Source organism: Eptesicus fuscus, chromosome 10 (genome assembly GCF_027574615.1).
Source record: "Eptesicus fuscus isolate TK198812 chromosome 10, DD_ASM_mEF_20220401, whole genome shotgun sequence".
NCBI lineage: Eukaryota > Metazoa > Chordata > Mammalia > Chiroptera > Vespertilionidae > Eptesicus > Eptesicus fuscus.
Genome location: NC_072482.1, coordinates 21,091,891 through 21,112,892, shown reverse-complemented (window position 1 = coordinate 21,112,892; position 21,002 = coordinate 21,091,891). Strand labels below are relative to the sequence as shown.

The 21,002-nt window shown below is 43.4% G+C and overlaps 1 protein-coding gene across 2 annotated transcripts; it reads left to right on the top strand.

The window, feature by feature from the left end:
- The first annotated feature begins 144 nt into the window (after positions 1-144).
- On the top strand, positions 145-19,066 carry LOC103283122 (glutathione S-transferase A4-like). Of its 2 annotated transcripts, XM_054722100.1 has the most exons (7): positions 145-199; positions 8,114-8,220; positions 9,460-9,511; positions 12,706-12,838; positions 15,183-15,324; positions 17,272-17,403; positions 18,801-19,066. In XM_054722100.1, the coding sequence occupies exons 2-7, from the start codon at positions 8,134-8,136 to the stop codon at positions 18,921-18,923; spliced, it is 669 nt and encodes a 222-aa protein (XP_054578075.1). In that variant the 5' UTR covers positions 145-199; positions 8,114-8,133; the 3' UTR covers positions 18,924-19,066. The 2 variants fall into 2 exon arrangements, with proteins under 2 accessions (XP_054578075.1, XP_054578076.1); XM_054722101.1 differs by lacking the exon at positions 8,114-8,220 and having other exon boundaries at positions 150-199.
- The last annotated feature ends 1,936 nt before the right edge of the window (positions 19,067-21,002 follow it).

The following is a 21,002-nucleotide window of genomic DNA, read 5'->3' as shown; positions in this document are numbered from 1 at the left end:
AATTCGGTTGCCAAATTGGCAATAAGTCCCCATCCCCCACCCCCCCCCCCGCCACCCCCCTCAGGTCAGGCGAACCAGTGAGGTTAAAGGGCAGAGCCATGTATAAATAGATCAGGTACAGAGGCCTGGTGTCTGGGACAAAAGGGGAAAGCTGATGGTGTGAGGCTCTGTGTCTGTGACGGAGGAGGAGGTGCAGCGGGTAAGGAGCCTGGGACCCAGCATTAGCCACTCAGAAAGGCTTTGGCAGACTGGGTGCCTCGAGGAACACCTGAGCTCCTCCTGCTGCCTGGCTGGGGCCGTTGGTAGGGGCCAGCCTCCTGGGGAACCCAACAGAGCAGAAAATGAGTTCCACTGGGCAGGGTCTGCTACAAACAACCAGTGTGGGCTCTTGTATTTGCTGGTGTTCCCTCTTCATCGAACGTGCCCAGGAGATTGCAGGGCGGGTTCCTTCTTGTCCTATCGGCGCACATGTCCCCACCTAAGGGAGTCCCTCAGGACAGAGGCCTGTAGCACTCCCCGAACAACCAAGTGCCTCTTTCTCATCATTTTGTTTTCTTCAGAGCACTTGACACCCTCTGGCCATTTGATCTGTTTAATCAGTCTCTGTCTTTATACTTAAAGTGGGTTTCTTGTAGAAAATATAATTGGTTTCAGTCCACCCATAGTCTCTGTGTTTTAATTGATGTATTTAAGACCACATTTAAAATCCTTATTGTCGTGGCTGAATTAATCTCTACCATGTTTGTAACTGTTTTCTATTTGTTTCCCTTGTTCTTTGTTGGTTTTTCCCTTTGTCTTTCCCTCTTTTTCTGCATTCTTTGGTTTTAATTGAGCTTATATATGGTTCCATTTTTTCTTAGCATGTCAATTATAGCTCATTTTAAAATATATATATTTTTCTTGATTTCAGAGAGGGAGATAGAAACATCAATGATGAGAATCATTAATTGGCTGCCTCCTGCACACCCCCTACCAGGGATCGAGCTTGCAATCTGGGCATGTGCCCTTGACCAGAATCGAACCCGGGACCCCTTCAGTCCACAGGCCAACACTCTATCCACTGAGCCAAACCAGCTAGGGCTATAGCTCATATTTTTTTTTAAAGTTTAATTTGTTGCCCTAGAGTTTGCAATATATATTTAAGCTACACTAAGACCACTTTCAAATAACACTATAATGCTTTACAGATACTGCAGTTACCTTATAACACAGTATTCCCAATTCCTCCCTCCTGTCCCTTATAACATTGCTGTCATAGATTTCACTTACCCATAAGCTGTAATCATCTGATATATTGTGGCTGTTATTATTATACACTGACAATGGGTGTAAAGTGAAGCCCCGGGGGCGTGTACAAACTGGAATATTCACTGGCTAATCCCTTGAGTGGGCGGAGCTTGCAACTGGACAGATAAGGGTTATAAACCTTCACTTCACCCCCCACCACACCAGAGACAAGAGCCAGGAAGTGATAAGGTTAGTGGTTAAATTTTTGTATACTTTTCTTGGGCTTGGTTGGGTAGTTACATTTTGTGGCCAAATATGCAGCTTATAGTCAGCAATTGTTTTAACTTTGTGGTTAATTTAATGCCTGTATTTCTGAACTTACCTATGTCAAATGAAAGGAACAGATATCTTTTCCCTGCAGAGTAGATACGCATATGAACACGGTATGGCAGGTTACATCTAGGCCTTTTGAAGACTTTCACTGCCTATGCCTGATCACATGGTACCAGACATGAACATCCCTCACATCCATGTCACACATTACATGTGAGAGGACAGTGGTGCTTCAGTTGATTGGTGGACATAACAGACCTAGCAGAACATAAACATGTATTACTATATGAGCCATTACATTTTTCCCTCTTAGGCAAATCTCGTATTTTTTTACATAGTTGAAAAAACAGAGATGCCACCTGCTCTGTGCCGGGGTGCTAACGGGGAAACTAAGTCTCCTGCCTCTAGGTGTCTACTCCACTATGCTTGGAAGATTTCATCCAAATAATCTGCCACTGGGGTCTTCCTCTGGGGTCCTGCATGCCTGGGGAACTGCAAGTTGAAAAGCAGGAGTCTCTGAGTCAAGCCCTGACACCATTTTTTTTCTAGGACTTTAAACAGCTTCTGGCCATGTGGAGGCTCCCGTGGCTTATTCTCTAAGCAGCCTTGGTGACCTAGGTATATGAAAGTCTCTCTCTTGGCTGTATCTTTCTGATAAGTAAGTTTGTAAGTCTTGGGGGGCGGGGGAGGATAAGCCAACCTCTTGTGGGTTTTGGGAATGTGAATCAATCCATTAGACCCTCATGGAAAGGAAACTTAGGTTCTGAAACTGAAATATAAAGCTCTCTGGAGAAGATGCTTAGCATGTGAGCTCGGATTAGTGCTCCCTCCTGATCGTCCTATTCCATCAGTAACCCACCCCCTCTCCACCTAGGACTATTGTTCTGCTGGGTTTGTGTATTAAAAATTCCATATAAATACTTGAGCTCTTTTCAAAGGAGCAAGTTTTGTGTAGGAGACTTTCCCTTTGATAAAATCCAAATACTGAATATGTCAGATCTAACTAATGAAGTGCTTTGCTATTGTTATATATTAGCAAAATAGAAGAGAAATAATTCATAATCGAGTAAAAACAGACAAACTTTAAAGCTATACGGAAAGTCTTGGTTGTGCTCTGAAGCAGTATATACTTAAAGCTAAAATGAGCTACTCTTTCCAATCTAGCAAAGTACAGTTCTGTGGGGAATACAGGGTTACCTGGGAGAGTTTTTTGTCTCTATGACAAATTTTGATCTGCTGGTTATAATGTAGATAGGCCATTCTGATCCATTGGAGAAGCCAGAATAAATGTTAAGGCAACTTGTATGGATAATAGATTTAGAACTGACATCTTGTATTCTGACCCAAAATATTTGCTAAAACTGGCAACCTTTTAAATGAACCCCTTGAATTTTTTATAATCCAGAAAAGTCAATAAAAGCCCGCTTTTTGCCAACCTGTTCAAATAATTGAGAAAAATATGTGTTGTTTTGCCTAAGTCATCCAGAGTGACTGTTAGACATTGTCAGTTCACTAGAATTTCACCCCAAAAGATTGGCTGCTTTCCCGACACATGCATTCAGCAGATAGGAGCAGAGACCAAAGAAAAAGATGAGGGAAGAGAAACAATATCAGAAGGATTGTTAAAACTGGAAGAAACAAAGGAAATTGTCTAATTCAACCAACTCTTCATTTTATAGCTGAGGACTGACATTTCTTCCAGACATGCCCAGGGCTGGAACCTTCATATCTGGTACTTTGTTAACATTGGGAATTGAAGAAGGTCTCGCTCATATCCTAGGAATTCCTCTCTTAAAAATATTCTTTGTAATGAAAGCTCAGAGACCAAACAACAGAACAACCGATCGACCAGTTGCTATGATATGCACTCACCACCAGGGGACAGACTGGAGCTGCCACTGGTGGTCAGTGCGCTCCCACAGTGGGAGTGCTGCTTCCTGACTGGGATGAGCAGTACTCCCACAGCGGGCCGATCCCCGCAGGCCATGCCCCCCACCAGTGCACGAATCCCATGCACCAGGCCTCTAGTATGTATATATTGATTGCAGAGAGGAAGGGAAGGGGAGAGAGAGGTAGAAACATCAATGATGATAGAGAATCATTGATCATTTGCCTCCTGCATGACCCCTACTGGGGTTTGAGCCCACAATCCAGGCATGTGCGCTGGCTGGGAATTGGACCGTGACCTCCTGGTTCATGGTCCCATGCTCAACCACTGAGCCACACCGGCCGAGTGGAATTCCTCTCATAGAGGGGGATCAATACAAATGATCTCACAATTTACTTACAATTCTCTCCAGTTCCCTCTGCCCTTCTTTCTCTCTATTCTGAGCCACCCACAACTCCATCACATCACCATTTGCTCCATCTACCTTATAAACGCCATGCTCTGCAATTTGTGCCTGCCCAGCAGTCTCTGGGAAGAGTGACCCAGAGCCTCACACTCAGCCCCAGGTGCAGGTTAGTTGGGTTTTCATTCTAAACTCGGCTTCTCAAACTTTATTTAAATATACAAGTGAATCGCCTGGGCATGTTTTGAAAAATGCAGACTCTGATTCACAGATTGGGCCCAGGGACTGTGCTTCTGCATTTCTAACATGCTTTCGGGCGAAGCTGCTGCTGCTGGTCCAACACACTTGCAGAGAATGCCATCCCTGAGTTTCTTTTGGGAAGTACATGTGAATGCCGCTGCATTGTGGAGATACGTGTGTGTGCGCGCGCGCGCGCACCATTTATTCAGCAGTTTGTACACATTATCTTAGGTTCACCTCATATCTAATCAAATGAATTAGGAGCTATTAGCTTTGCTGTACAAATGAGGAAACTGAGGCTCAGAGAGGTTAAAAACCTTGCTCAAGTGAGAGGTAGAGCTGAAATACGCTTTCACTGTGGGTGCCCAGCACTCCCAGTAAAATAGATACATGTTCTATTTTCTAAAAAATTTGGGGCATATTTATTATCCAAGGACCACACCCTGACTCTCCAAAGGCTGTCATGCCATCATGGCTGCTTCCTGCTGACCCTCCTGAGGCGTGGGTCCCTGGGACTCTGGGTGGGGAAATGCACCCCACTCTCATCTCAGGTGAAGCTGCTCACAGGTGAAGTCTGCGAGCCCTAGCAGGTGAGTCTCAGTTACCAATGTCATTTGACCTCTGTGGGGACCCTTCCAGGTTTGCTGAGTTCAGGACACACCTTTTGGTCAACATCAGTAGCACAACCATGAGCTTTGAAGAGATGGGAATGGATTTATACTCAACTCAATGCCTGGGGTTCCGGGTCTTCCAGCAGCTCTTGGTCAGAGTGCTTGTATCTTGGGTACCATCCAGAAAGCACTGCTCCTTTGTTCCCTCCTCTTCATTTCCCACGGCCAGCCGGAATGAAAGCTTCCACTGCACCTGTTCTTTAAGCTTTGATGGTGTGCTTTTTTTCTTTTTTAACAATGAGAATAATTGGGTTTTCTATTTGAAGGGTAAACAAAGCCGGTCTTCCGTATTACCAAGCTGTAATTTACCCTAATCTTTGTTGACATTTATTAGAGGTCAAGGATAGAGGACTAAAGGACTTGGTTTTGTCCTTAACCTATAATGCCATGGGGCAGGGAGCAGTAGGGCTGAGAAACAAACATATAGACAGGGTGGGGGCAAAAGTAGCTTTACAGTCGTGAGTATGTGAAACAGATTTACTCATGCTTTTGTTAAACACCCATTTCATTCTGACTTACCTCTTGTTAGTCTGGATGTTTCCATCACTCGATATAGGTAAGGTTTTTGATGGCAGGAACTACATGTTTTTTATCTTTGTGTGCCTGGAGTGCCTAACCTAGTACTATATCCATAGTAGGAGTTCACTAAATGTTTGATGCTGAGACAATGAAAGATGGGACACAGAACTTTAACACGTTCAGGAACTGGTATATATCTCAAAGTGGCACATTGAGGTGACAGCTGCCACGTGTCTGGGTTGGTTCTATAAGAGACGGAAGAACTACACCATCACTCCTGCCTTCCAGATTTTTTCCTCGTTAGAATTTTGTAGTGAAGAGTTCAGCTGGTTCTTGGGGTGTGAGCTCATAAGAGGTATTGGGCTCCTTCTCAGTGCTCAGTCCTTCTAGAAGGAACAGCCCTTCCTGGGAGGGGTTGGGCATGGGCACTGAAGTTCTGCTGAGCCTCTTAAAAATATCATCTCATTTAGAAGGCCACGGAGCCAGCCGAGACTGAGAGATGAGGAATGGTGGCTGCTTGGCCAGACTCAGCTGAGATCCTAACCGGTTTGGCTCAGTGGATAGAGCGTCAGCCTGCGGACTGAAAGGTCCCAGGTTCGATTCCGGTCAAGGGAATGTACCTTGGTTGCGGGCACATCCCCAGTGGGGCGGGGGGGGGGGGGGGAGTGTGTGTGTGCAGGAGGCAGCTGATCGATGCTTCTCTCTCATCGATGTTTCTAGCTCTCTGTCCCTCTCCCTTCGTCTCTGTAAAAAATCAATAAAAATATTTTTTTAAAGAGATTTATTTATGGGGCACTTCAACATTTGCTGGGACTTTTCCAAGAAGCGGTGGCTAGTTATTAACAACTAGAGAAAAACGTTTCCTTCTCTTGGACTAGAAGGGAGGGTTGCTGGTTTTAGGCCTGTTTATCTGAGATGGGGTCTCCTTCATTCTAAGCCTGGGCTTTTAGGGCTCCCTCGGCACCATTTAAGCCTTGGAGGGGATGGCAGGGAGGGGAGCGATTCTGTCCCTTGTAATTCAGCCCTGGGTCTTCAAAGTTACATCCTTCCATCTCCCATGTGCCCAGAGAATGTGCAAGGGGCCAGCCGAAGTGAAGTGGGGGAAGCTGTGGGCACAAAGTCTGTACATAAAATACAAAATACACTTCCTTGTAACAGTGAACCATGAAAATGCTCTGTTCACAAAATGAAGGCAAAAGCCACCCCAGATTTTACTTGTTGAATATCTTGTATTACAATATGGAGTCAGATTCACAAAAAGTTTTAGCTCCCTTTTGCAAATATCAATTGCATTTGCAACAAACACTTATAAATCCCATGTAAAACTGATAGGCACACCTACCTTAGCATAAAAAACTCAAAGAATTGCTAAACCCACTGGCAATTTGCTCCAAGAAGCGAGGACTTCACTTGATATGGGTCAGATATTGTACGTATTTCATCTATCACTTTTACTCAATCCTCACAACCACTACCCCATTTTAAGGAGTAGGAGACTGAGGCTTGGAGAGGTGGACTAAGGTTGTACAACGGTGAGGACCACAGCAGGTGCCGCCTGGGCAGCTGAGGTCAGCCTCTCCATCCGTGTGCTCGCCTGATGCTTCCTGAGCACCCTCCCAGCCACAGAGCCTCGGGCACTGTGCCAGCCGGAAGTATTCTTGCCGTTTCCTTAAAGCATATAGGGCTCAAGGGGCAAATGTGGGTAAAGGAGACCCAACAATCCTCTAAGTTGGTAAAGAGCTTTAGTTTATTCAAAGCACTTTACCTTTTTCTCATTTGATCACCCCAATAATCCTGTGACATACACAGGGGTCACTAACATAATAATCCCTGTGGCTCTGTGACAATGAGGCAGAAAGTACTGTCAGGTCTGCTTGCATTATCATTCTACTCTCCTAGTATAATTTTTCTAAATTATAGACGAGGACATGAAGGCGGAACACGGTTTAGTGAACTGGTCCTAAGCTTACCCAGCTCCTTGCTGGCCAGGTAAGGACTTGAATCCTGGTCCTGTGTAGGTCTGTGTCTATGCTTGTCCCAGCACTCAGGAAAGTCTTTGGCAGAAATGAGATTCCCCAATTCCCACCGAACATTTTAATCCAAACAAGCCCAGCCCCTTGCTGCTGTTAGAAAAGATTATATTTTGTAAGATCATTAATGAAACCATCATATTAACTCCTGGTTCCTTTTCTCAAAATACAAGAGGCAGTCTCTCAAATCTACAGAAAACCTTGATATGTATAATCTCTTCTTTTTCCTTAAATTGTGAGATAGAGCATACATGCATATAGGAGATTGCAAAAACATTTATGTGCAGTTTATTTTTTAAAATATTTTTATTGATTTGAGAGAGGAAGGGAGAGTGAGAGAGAGATAGAAACATCATTGATGAGAGAGGATCACTGATTGGCTGCCTCCTTCCACGCCATCCACTGGGGATTGAGCTCACAACCCAGGCACACACCCTTGACTGGAATCGAACCCAGCACCCTTCATTGTACAGGCCGACTCTCTGTCCACTGAGACAAACCAGCTAGGGCTATATGCAGTTTAAAGATAAATAATAAAGGCTAATTACTAATTCTGTTTTAAGAAATAGAGCATCCCAGGATGCCTCAAGCTCCTCCAATCATAGCCTGCATTCTCCCACTAGAGGTGACCACCATCCTGCTGCTGGGATCATTCTTTTCCGGCTTTTCTTCATAGTTTTACCTACTATGTATGCATCCCTAAACCACAGCTTCCTTCGCCTGTCTTGGAATTGTTACAAACAGGTACACTCCGTAAGGTGTGTGTTAGTTTGCTCTTTAAACATCTTTTTTGGCCCTTTAGGAAACCCTGAGCCGGGCGTCATGGCAGCCAAACCCAAGCTCTGGTACTTTCCTGGCCGAGGCAGGATGGAGTCGATCCGCTGGCTGCTGGCTGCAGCGGGCGTGGAGGTTGGTTCCTGATTGGGAAAAGGAAGGAGGGCAATTTGGGTGGGAATGAAGTGAGCCTCTTCCCTCTTCAAAATTCAGGATGGTGCCTTCCAGCCATACTGACTCTTTCTCCTTCCAGCTGTCTTCCTTTGTAAGTGATGTGGAGGGGATCATGGTCCTTGGTTTACGCAGGGGTGGGAGGGCAGAAGCCAAGGAAGGTGTTCTGGGAGCTTTGTCGGGGCTGGAAGGATCTTGGTGGGTCATAAGATAAAGGAGAGAAAGGAAACCACGTAGGGATCCTTTCTTTCATCTGGCCCAGCTGGTTTCCTGGGGTCTCTAGCTCTGCCGTAGCATCTCAGTCACGTGCTACCAGGGCTGCCGACTGGAATCCTAGGCCCACTGCAGTCTGGTCTCCCCTTGAATCACCCTCTGAAGAGCCTGCCCCACTGGGTTCTTTTTTTAACTCTGAGTTCCCTCTCCACTGACTTTTCATAGATTTTCACAAGTGTTATTGTTTGGTTTCATGCAGGTATGGACTTGCTTTTCTCTATTTCGATGTCATCTCTGGAACAAGGGCTCGTGATCTCGGTTTTTCTCTATTCCCTTTAGGGACTTCTCTCCTAACATTGCTCACCTTATCCTGCCCCCATCTCCAGGTTTGAGGGACAAAAGTCACTCTTTGTCACAAAAGCTTTAGAAACTCCATCAACAAGTGATATTAACTTCACCTGAGTAATGATCTTTGGACCCCTTTCATTGAATATATGAGCATCAAAGAGAAATCTGATTAGAAGGAAAATAACACAGAAAGGAGAGGAGAAAGAAAAGAAAAAACAGAAGAGGAGAAATCATTGGGGAAGTTGGAGAAAAAGACAAGAGTTTGGAGAGAAGAAAGAGCTAAGGCAAAGAAAAGGAAAAATATGAATGGGGGCTGTGGGGTAGGCTTTAAGTAGGCCAAGAGCAAAAAGCGGTTCCAGTCCCAAGTGACTCTAAGCTACTCTACACACACACACTCTATCAGAATTTTCAGCTGTGTGGTAGTTGACGGCTTTGTGTTCCTTTTAAATTTTTCCTTTCTTGAAGCCATTGGGCATTTTATACCATGAGCATTTCTCTCCATCTCTCTCCTTCTCTCTCTCTCTCTCTCTCTCTCTCTCTCTCTCTCTCTCTCTCTCTCTCTCCCTCCTCCCCCTCTCCCCTCACATCTCTGTCTCTCAGCACTTTATTAAAGTTATAACAAGGTCTCTGTCCTTTATCCAGTTTGAAGAAGAATTTCTTGAAACAAGAGAGCAATATGAGAAGTTGCAGAAGGGTAAGCCTAGATTTGTTCAATCTCATCTTATTGGAAAAAATAGAAATGTGTTTCTGGAAGTACTCATTTCATTATAAAACACAGAACTCTAGAATGTCAACTGCCAGAAAAGACATACAGATGACTGCTAACATGGATTGTCTGTTAACTGTGACCCTGGCACAAAGCTAAATTTGTCATCTGCATGGTCTCTTTAGCCTTCATAAAAGCTTATCAAGTGGGTTACGCCCGCAGACCTCAATTGGATAAGATGCATGAATATGGGTGACCAGTGCCAATTGGTTCAAAACTCCCCATCCCACTGAAGAATCCTTTAAGAATTCTTAAATAATGATCCAGTGAGCTGAAGGGGAAGGAGAAAAAAGGAAGGGAAATTTGACCTAAAATATCCTCTAGTTCTCATCATTCATATCCATTTGTTCTTGGTGGTTTTAACAAATTAATGGAAATCATTGTATTAGGTCACAATTTTAGAATCAAGACTATAGAAAAGATCCAAATTTGTTTAAATTTGGATCCAAGAAGACATCTTTAATCCATACGATTCCCCAGAAAAATTTCTCAGAGAAAAAAAAGAGTACTTTTAAATTTCTAACAGCTATAACATTATTTTTCTTATCTAAGGAAACCTGAGTGTCCCATTGTTGCTGATAAACAATCATGAAATTGACAAATTACTATTATTATTTTATTGTGTTGTGTGTTTTTTTTAATTTGAGAGAAAGAGGAGGGGAGGGGGAGAGAGAGAAACATTGATGTGAGAGTGAAGCATTGATCTGAATGCTCCCTAAAGGGGATTGAACCTGCAACTCCAGCATGTGCCCTGACTGGGAATTGAACAGCAACCCTTCGGTGCACAGGAGGATGCCCAACCAATTGAGCCATACAGGCCAGGGTGACAAATTATTTTTTAAGGAAAACATTCACCCAATAGTCAGCAGACCTTCCATTTACAAGCTGTATGGCTTTGGGCAACACCTTTAACTTCTCTACATCCAGTCTTTAAAAAAAATATTTTTTTATTAATGTATAGTTGACACAAGTCTCCTCTTTACCATAACATAAAAATAATCTCTATGGTCATAGATTGCAATGTGCCAGGTCTTATTTAGTGGGAAGGCCCACTTACCCCTTTCCCAATTCTTGTCCAGGAATCGCCCTGAAGCTCCTCTTCCTCTTTATTTCTGCCCCATTTTCCCACAAACAAGGACAGTTATTGGTGCATATTAGGGATTAAGTACATACATATTGAATAAACAAATGAATGTATCTCCATCATCTCACCCATGATCATTCTGGCAGGAGTGCTCCCGAAGAGCCTCTAAAATCCTCCAGCTCTCTTTGAGTCTGTGAGGCTGCCTTATGTTTGGGACACCCTCCTGGCCACTCCTGCTGTTTGTGAACAAAAGGCAGAGAAGGACGGCAGAAAGGTCACGGGGCCACTGGGCTGGGAGTCAGGAGGCCACTTCTGCTGGCTTAGCTGTCCCCTGACTGTCAGTTTGGGCAAAGCACCTGTGCCTCCCTTGGCCTCCACCCTGCCATTGTCTAAAATACAAATGCTTTGAACTAAATGATTTCAAACAGCCTTTTCTGCACTCTTGATCTTAGATTTTTTTAATCCTTCAGAAGACGATCATCAGCTCCTGATTCTAACGGATATTTGCATCATAAGCAGTAGAGCCCAGCTTTGGATACTCCTCCAATATTGGACAAATGTAGAACTTTTAGGAAATCGATGTTTCAATAACAGTATTCATATTTACAAAGCATGGTTACTTGTATGATCTTATTCCTACGCAAAGAAACTCAGTAAGACAGGACAGATAGTGTTACAGATCAGAGAATAAGCTCAGAGAAGTTAAGAGACTTGCCTAATGTCGTCGGCTAGACAGGGACACCAGTTCCCTGAAAGCTCTTACTGGTTTCTGCACTGGTGTTCTCCTCACCATCCTCTACTGCCTCTCACTAAGTAAGGTAGGAAAGGTAGTGAAATTGGGGCAATTAATTGTGGCCTTTTGCCAATGCACTAGTGAAGTCTGGTTTTTATTCTGGGTCAAGTTCCTTAATCTCAGCAATGCAGAGGTATAAATGAAATATAAAGTCTATTCAGTTCTTCCAGACCCCATGAAAAGAGCACTATTTGTAGTATTTATTTATTTATATATGAATTTATTTACTTTTGATTAATCCTCACCTGAAGGTATTTTTCCACTGATTTTTAGAGAGGGTGGAAAGGAAGGGGAGAGACAGAGAGAGAGAAACATCAATGTGAGAGAGACACATCGATTGTTTGCCTCCCACATGCACTCCGACCAGGGCTAGGATCGAGCCTGCAACCAAGGTACATGCCCTTGACCAGAACTGAACCCAGGACCCTACGGTCTGAGGGCCGATGCTCTATCCACTGAGCCAAACAGGCTAGAACTGTAGTATCTTTTTAAATGCATTATTTATATAGGCAGTCACTCACAAAGAAGAAAATTTGATTTTACTAAACATCTACTATTGACAGTATTTAGCATTTTACTAATGTTATCTCATTTCATCTTTTCAGGGTTCTTAGCTTCACATCATCTTGATGTTGTATGGCCCTAGAGTGCCACCTGATGTACTTTTTAAAGAATTCAGACTCCACCCCTGAATCAGAATATCTGGGAAGTGGGTGAATATTTTTAGCAACCACCTCCTCCAGGTGATTCTTGTACACTCTAAACTTTGAGAATCAGTCACAGTAAATGTAGAAAGTCCTGAATAGCCTGGCTGGCATGGTTCGGTAGTTGAGCCTCAACTCATGAGATCACAGTTCGATTCCCAGTCAGGGCACATGCCTGGGTTGTGGGCTCAATCCCCATTGTGCGGGGTGCAGGAGGTAGCTGATGAATGATTCTCTCTCATCACTGATGTTTCTATCTCTCTCTCTTCCTTTTCTGAAATCAATAAAAATATGTTTTTTTAAAAAAGAAAATCCTGAATAATCACGACTAAGCAATACACAAAAATGCATGAAACCATCAAGCAAATCTCAGATTTTCCATTAAGCAAATGGTAGTCATTTCCTCAACAACTGGGGTCTTCAACTCACCACATTGGATAAAAACTAAAAATCATTCAACAAAATTAAAAGTGGACACTTTTGCAGGCTTACAACAGCCATAGAAGGAGAGTATCTTAATTTTTCTTTGCTCAAACCACAGATGGGCGCCTGCTTTTTGGCCAAGTGCCTCTGGTTGAAATTGATGGGATGATGCTGACGCAGACCAGAGCCATCCTCAGCTACCTGGCTGCCAAGTACAACTTGTATGGAAAGGACCTGAAGGAGACAGTCAGGTACCATAGGATTTATGTCTGTACTTGATTCTTATCCAGGCCTCTGTAGGCACCAACTGAGACCTGGCTCAGCTGTAGCCTTTCAGCCTGGACTGAGGGGAGAAGGCAAGGGAACAAAGGGGAGATGTACTCTTGCTACACCCAGCATGATTTATACTTAACTCTGAATAAATACTCTAGGCTTCTCCTTTTACTGCTCATAGCAATCTGCATTCAACATTCTCATATTCTCTCTCCACTCCTAACAAAATATCTTCTCATAAAATGACCTGGAAAATTACTCTACATGAAGGTGGAAATGAATGAACTAATAAATAAATATTGAGCAATGAGCTATTACTGCAAATAATGCAGTGCAACACATCTTGAAGCCCAGTGATATAAATCAGCAAGTGTTTATTATTACTTACCAGTCTATGGGTCATCTGAGTGGTGGGCGTATCTGGACCAGGCTTGACTTATCTTGACTGGACTCACACGTCAACCAGTGGTCAGCCAGGAGGCTCTGGTTGTGGGTGTTGGCTGAATATTGATTGGTAGGCAAATGGACCATACACCTTCAATCTTCTCATCTTTTTTTTTTTTTTTAAGTATGTGTTTACTGATTTTTAGAGAGAAAGGAAGGGAGAGAGATAGAGACATAGAAACATCAATGATAGAGAAACATCAGAGATTGGCTGCCTCCTGCATGCCCCACACTGGGGATTGAGCCCACAACCCTGGCATGTGCCCTGACCAGGAATCAAACTGGTGTCCTATTGGTTCCTGGGTCAATGCTCAACCACTGAGCAACATCAGCTGGGCCCCATCCTCTCATCTTGAACTTGTCTCATGGAGGCTAGGCAGGGCTCTGAGAGAGTGAAAGTACACAAGGCCTCTTAAGTACTAGGCTAAAAACTAGTTACTTATTAATTCCACCTCATTCTATTGGTCAAAACAAGTTACGAAGGCAGCCCAGGAAACAGACCCCATCTATTGATGGAAGAAACTGCAGGTTTTATCACAAATACTGGAGGGTGAATATTTGTGGCTATTTGGATGATTGGTTTAATTTCACAGGAGATAAGTAGATTTAGACAAAACAAAGATAACTATAAAAGTTTATCTGGATTTGGGGTCAAAGAGCATTTTCTGTGGTCTCTTATATCTTATCACCATAAGCATGGATATGATGGAATGGTCAGTAAATACAGAAGACTTGGTAGGAGTAAGGCCCAAGCTCAATTGTTCAGAAAAAGGAGAGATCATAACATAGCAATGAGCAGTACATAAGAAGAGGAAGCTTATCCCAACTTTCCCATAGCTCTATCTTTAAAATTGATTTAGTCATTCTAACCCAAGGGTATACCCCCAGAGAAGCAATTTCAAACACAGCGTATGAATAGAATCCTTTTATAACAATGTAAACAAATACTAATGTGCAAAAACAGTCTGTTTCTCATTGTCTCAGTGCATGTTTTTAATTGTTGTTTTTTAAATACCAGGGGCTTTTTTCAAAGAGGTGTGTCAGAAACTATAGTTAGCATTGTTAATATTCTTTGCTCTGGGTTGGGCATAAATTATAATAGACTAAAGCAAGCAGACTACATGGCAATCTAATCTGGGAGAAAAAGCATTTGTAACTCAACTAGGACAATGACAGTACATTATTATTTTATATATGTTAAAAAGAAAGACAAAAACCAAGAAGACCATTAAATTTGTTGGACGATTAGCACATAGTGGGGGTACAAAGACACACAACCCTTAACGAGTTTCAAACTGCTTTCAGAGATAAGTAGCATAGCATGACTGTACCAATAGGGCAATAAATAATAGTAATGCATCTACTATGATTAGATTTTTAATAACCTTTTAAAAAAAGTGTTTGCCAAAAAACACTTTTTTAAAAAGGAAAAATGTTAAGAGAACAATATGAGTTATTCGTCTGACCTGACTAGGAAAGTAAACTTCTTTCTCAGATGCCAGGTCAACAGAAGACCTGATAAATGATAGGTCTTCCAAGTGAAAAGGTCCTGGTACTAAATTGGTTCGTATTTTTGGTAAACTTCATTCATTTCGGTCTTTAAATCCATAATAATCTAATTGCTTGTTTATGGAAGATTTCAACTTAGAGGCACTCATTAGTTCTTTCGTGGGTCCCTTTATTCACTAAACATTTCCAGAGACCCTACTATACCGAGATCACTTGGCTGGTTCTGGCTTCAGAAATCATTCCTGAGCATGGACACGAAGGGAGGGAGAATCAAGTCATTTGCCCCAATTCCTATTAAACCATAGAAGTTGCGGTTGGGAAACCCGTACTGGAGGCTTCCTCTGGGAATGAATCCCACTGTTTTGTCAGGATCAACATGTACGCCGATGGCACTCAGGACCTCATGGGGATGATCATGATGGCTGCGTTCAAACCCCCCAAGGAAAAAGAGGAGAACATCGCTTTAATCGTGACAAAAGCTAAAACCCGTTACTTCCCGGTCTTTGAAAAGGTAGGCTGCAGGGAGCCAATCCTGGCGGGGCCCAGCGGTGTGGCAGGCGCCTGATGCTCCAGTGACAGCTGCGTACTCAGATCCTGTGGGGCCGGGCAGGGGGAGAGGGGGTAGACAAGGGGAGCAGCTGACATCTATGGGGACCACCCTCCAATCCTCCTCTCTTCCCGGAGCGGAAATGCAGAAGGGAAGGACAGAAGCTGGGAGCGAAAGAGGGAGGGGGGCGGGGCAAGGCAAGTTCCCACCTCCCCTTCCCAGGCTGCAGGGATCTAGGTCTTGCACATTTCCGATTGCTGATCAGAATATTTAAAAGAGTGAGTATCCGAAAAGACAGAAACCATGTTAGAGCTTTCCTGCATTTGGACTAAAACTTTAATAAGGATTCCAAAACAAATGGCATGTCTAATTATGGAACCCCCAACAAAACAGACTTAGAATAAACCTAGTGCAATGAAAGGATACGGTATTTCTGTTCTGATTTAAACAAACAAACAAACAAACAAATGATCAGCCCAAGGCATCATCATCTCAATTCATTGTGTCAGATATTTCTTTAGGCTTTAATGCTGTTGGCTAATCACGCCTCACTCAAAAGACAAAGCCTCTTAAAGTTACAACTTTTTTCTGACATCATTTTGGGGCAAAAGCTAATTACAGATGTCTTCTCAGTATATCTGTTAAAGTTCCAGCAGCATGCCACATGATAAAGACTTGTTAGTATAGGGTTCCATATATAAAGGTTTGCAGGACAACATAATTCTGTAGTCTAATTCAGAATAATTCAGTCTTAGCCTTAAAAAAGAATGATTTATTATTGACCAAATTATAATGAAGCGTTTTGCCAGAACCTCAGAGTATTAGACAAGCAAGTTCCTGTTTAGTTGGGGACAACGTGCAGTGATGTTGAAATACCTTTCATTGAAAAGGGGGAAAACTAGTATGATTATTTGAGTTATGGTGTTGTGAACTGGGCTTTATGATATTATGGATTTTGAAATAAGTGTGGCCTAATCCCAGCACATTCCAAAATGTTTAAAATAATTCATTTGTTCAAATCAGGATCAAACTCAATTTCGTTTATTGTAATTAGTCAATTACATAATATTTTAAAATAGCTCCTTTTAATTTCAAGTTCTTTCCTCTTGCTTTCTCTCCTCTTTCCTCTTGAATTTGTCTTGCTGAGTTTCTCACAGTCTGGATTTTACCACTGCAACATAACTCTTTCATTCCCTAGATTTTCTGTCAATTGGGATTTAGAATTAGAAGCTTGACAGGTTCAAGTTTGATGTATTTTGGCCAGACCTCTTCATTGGTGGTGTTGTGTATGTCATTAGGAAGCACATATCATCTGGTTGTCACTGTTCTTATGACTCAACGTAATTTATGATCAGTGCCTAGACCCACTGATTTATCAGTGGATGCAAATGTTGACATCCCAATCCTGCCAGTTGCTTTTCATTTATTAGCTGGAATCCTTTCTATAAAATGACTCTTCCCCTCGTAATATATTTGGTTACTCTGGGATATGGTTTTTGTAGGAAAGTAGGATAAATGCTACTTTCTTTATATTCACCACGTTTGGACTTCTTGTATCCCATTTGTGATTTATTTGTATTTGTGGTACAAATCATGACCTTTGTGTCGCCCTCTTCTGGTGGGTGGGGACACTTTTACTTAACCAGCTCTAGTCTCATAACAGGGAGCTCCATTCTGGCACTTCCCCACCCACGCTGTCTTGATAATCACTGACAAATTTCCCAAAAGATGGTGCTGATTTACAGCAACGTGTAAGAGTATCGGTTTCATCCTGTCCTTGCCAGCATTCTTGAGGATCATCAAGGCAAAGATTCTTTAGCAAATTTGATCTGTACATGTTTTGTAAGTGTTTAGCTAGGCAAAATAGTCTCTACTTTTATTTGATATTCTTTGTTATTTTTCTTTCTGCAGATTTTAAAAGACCATGGAGAGGATTTCCTTGTTGGCAACAAATTCAGCTGGGCAGATGTACAACTCTTAGAAGCTATTTTAATGGTGGAAGAACTCAATGCTTCTGTTCTCTCGGACTTCCCTCTGCTAAAGGTAGTGTGTTAACATCTACACAAAACCCAGGGGGAAAATGGATAAAAACAAAGAATGAAACAAAGTGTGCCTCCAGGTCGATCTCAGAAGGAACTCAAGAAGACTGTTTTACTTACTTACTTATTTTATTTATTTATTTATTTATTTATTTATTTTTAAATTTCTTTATTGATTAAGGTATCACATATTTGTCTTCATCCCCCCCATTCCCATCCCACACCCCTCCCCACACATGCCCCCACAAGAAGACTGTTTTAAAAAAAATCATTATTTTATTCATTTTGTAATTTTCTCCTGCTCACACTATAGGATCATTCTATATATATAAAAAGCCAACGACCGGAACGCCAGAATGACCAGAACGATGGGTCACTATGACACCCACTGCAGCCGTCCTCGCCCCCGATCGCCCCCCCCCCCGCCCTGATTGGCCCACAGCCCCTTCCCCTGACCAGCCCCTCCCCGCCCCATATCGCGCCCCCCCCCCCCCCGATTGGGGTTAGGGCCGGCCGGCCAACTGCCCATGGCCCCTCCCCCCAGCTGGCCTGGCCCCTGATAGGCCCACATACCCTGATCAGGAGAGGGGCAGGCTGGACCCCACCTGTGCACGAATTCATGCACTGGGCCTCTAGTTAGGAAATAAAATCTTACAAAGGAAAAAAGAATAGATTATTTTGGTTTCTGGCATAAACATTCGGTGTGCTTTTCATTTTTGTAGTGCTTTCCATTTTTTGTTTATTTGTTTAGCACTTTGACTTCTTCCTGATGAAGCAAGGATGACAAGTCTGTCTTTGTTGTTTCCCTCCCATCTCCTACCAAACAACTCTGCTTCCTGATAGTCCCCCTGACTCCACGGCCCCCACAAAGTCCCTCAATGAGACATCGATGAAAGAGAAACATCAATCGGCTGCCTCCTACACACCCCCTTCTGGGGATGGAACCCACAACCTGGGCATGTGCTCTGACTGGGAATGGAACTGGTGATTTCTTGGTTCATAGGTTGACACTCAACCACTGAGCCACCCTGGCAGGGCTGTGTTAACATTCTTATAGTTATTTCTTTGGTAGCACCTTTACTTATTCCCTTATAAATTGCTAGAACAGGAGTTAGCAGCTTAAAGAATTTTTTGAGTTTTTAACATGCACTGCCTAATTATGACAGTGATTTTTAAAAATTAAGATAATTTAACTCATGCTATACACACCAGCCATTGTTTAGCATTGTATTATCCTTCTCAGAAATATCAGCAAACATGCATTGAGGGATTAACTCAGATTCAACACACTGGGCTCCATACACCGCTGGTCTAAGTAACCTCCACTCATGACAAAGTTTTTATTTTTCTTAAAGGTTGTGACCACTACTGAGGCCCTGATTTTGCTGTTTCTCATTCCAGGCGTTTAAAGCAAGAATCAGCAACATCCCTACAATTAAGAAGTTCCTGCAGCCTGGGAGTCAGAGGAAGCCACCTGCGGATAGCCACTATGTTGACGTGGTCAGGCACGTTCTGCAGTTCTAATGGCAGCAGGCCTCGCTATGGCGCACAGGCGCGAGCAGTCACAGCATCGCACGTGCGGGAGCTCACTGTAGATTCTAGGTGTAAAGTGTCTGAAAAGAGCAAAGCAGTACTGCCATCAACAGCAAATGCCAATTAAATGAAACGTGAAACCATTTGGTTATGTGAGCATTTTTAAACTTGTCCATTGTGGATGATTCTTAGCACTTTTTTGAGATCAACGTATATATGAGTAGGAAGCTGATATATTTAGGGCGGTGGCCTACATGGGGCCCTGTCCTTGTTGTCTGTATCCAGGTCAGAACCATTGGGGAAAGGGTGAGCAGAGCTTTGGCGGGGGCGGGGGTGTATTTTTCCAACACCCATCCGATGCTGAGTACTTGGGATAGAAAAAAAGTGGCAAGTGACAAATTGTCAGGAAGAGGATGGATGATGCAGTAAACCCTAAGGGGGTGTGTGGGGGACAGAGAATGTCCTGGGGACACCATTTTGAGACCCTGATAAAAACAAACAAACTAACTTGGACAATTAAGATATAACCAATGAATATGACATTGGCCCAAAGATTCCCTTGGCTTGACATACCTTCTTTAAGGATAACTATTGTGTTCCAAAGTTTGTAAGCTTAGCCGCACAAGGGGGCTCTGGTGGGAGATGGAAGGCTGATTGGAGATGGGGTGACTATTCAGGGTGATGATACAGGCACAGCTGTGGTTCCCTATTCAGGGTGATGATACAGGCACAGCTGTGGTTCCCTTTCAGAGTGATGATACAGGCACAGCTGTGTTTCCCTATTCAGGGTGATGTTACAGGCACAGCTGTGGTTCCCGGTGGGTGGAGCAGGTAGGGAGTAGGGCTCCTGCCAAGGGCTTGGGGTACACAATCCCACCAGCTCTACACTGGACGTTCCGCCCAGGCTTGATCAGTTTCTGAACATGTATCCACGTACACATCCTTACTTATGAAATGACTTAATGTCTCACCAGCCTTCAGGCCATTTCCTCAGGGCCACCACAGCACATGGATCCTACACCACCCACTGCCCCATTCAGTCCCCCGCCCCTCCTCAGACCATGAGCTGCTCAACAGAGTTATGACAAGATGGGCCCTTCAGCATCCTGACCCCAGCCCACGGGGACCTGAGCTCCTGCTCCCAGCATGGCCAGATCCCAGCCTGAGATTCCATTTAGCTAACGGCCCCACCTCATTCCCACCCGGACAAAGCCATGGCCAACTCACACCTGATGAATAAGACAGACGGGGTTGACAAGGCTCCTCATCTGTGTGGGGATGACTTTTTCCTCTGACTCCCCCCAGAGCAGAGAGTCTGAGCTTAGAGAAATTAAGTGGAAAAAGAAATTATTATATATTTTATTTATTTATTTATTTTTAATATATTTTTTAAATTGATTTTAGAGAGGAAGGGAGAGGGAGCGAAAGATAGAAACATCAATGATGAGAATCATTGATGGGCTGCCTCCTGCACGCCCCCTACTGGGGATCAAACCCACAACCCAGGCATGTGCTCTAAATGGAATTGAACCATGACCTCCTCATTCGTAATGTTCAACCACTAAGCCACGCTAGCCTGGCTAAATTATTTTTAATGACTCAAAATTGTAAGCCAATTTCTTTTTATTATAATCATGTGGTCTTGGTAAATAATACAAACACTTTAGAAGGCTTATATAGTGAACAATAAAATCTGACTCCCCAGACTGTTGCTGAAAACAACCACTGCCTAGGTTCTCACTCCTTGTCTGGGGGCCTACACCAGCCCTAGGCCTGGCCCCAAGCTGGCATGCTCTTCCCAAGCACACCCCAGGGGCACCTACTCAGGCACAGCTGGCCACGTTCATTGTCCCACAATCCCATAAGTACGACTTGGTGTCTTTCTTACAAGTCTTTCCCTGTTTGTTGTTCCCTATGGGGTTCTCTTTGGGCTGTCTGTGTAACTATGGGTGCCCAAGGAAGTGGGCTCAGAGACCCAACAGCATCCAGCAACATTCAAGGCCCCACTTCCCCTCCCTCAACACCAGAGAGCCTTGAATGTAGACAGAAAAAGAAGGGTGAGTGAAGTCT

Coding starts and splice junctions, on each gene's coding strand:
- LOC103283122 (XM_054722100.1), top strand. CDS start 8,134: ATGGCAGCCAAACCCAAGCTCTGGTACTTTCCTGGCCGAGGCAGGATG. Junction 8,221..9,459: donor TGGCTGCAGCGGGCGTGGAG/GTTGGTTCCTGA, acceptor TCCTTTATCCAG/TTTGAAGAAGAATTTCTTGA. Junction 17,404..18,800: donor CGGACTTCCCTCTGCTAAAG/GTAGTGTGTTAA, acceptor TTCTCATTCCAG/GCGTTTAAAGCAAGAATCAG.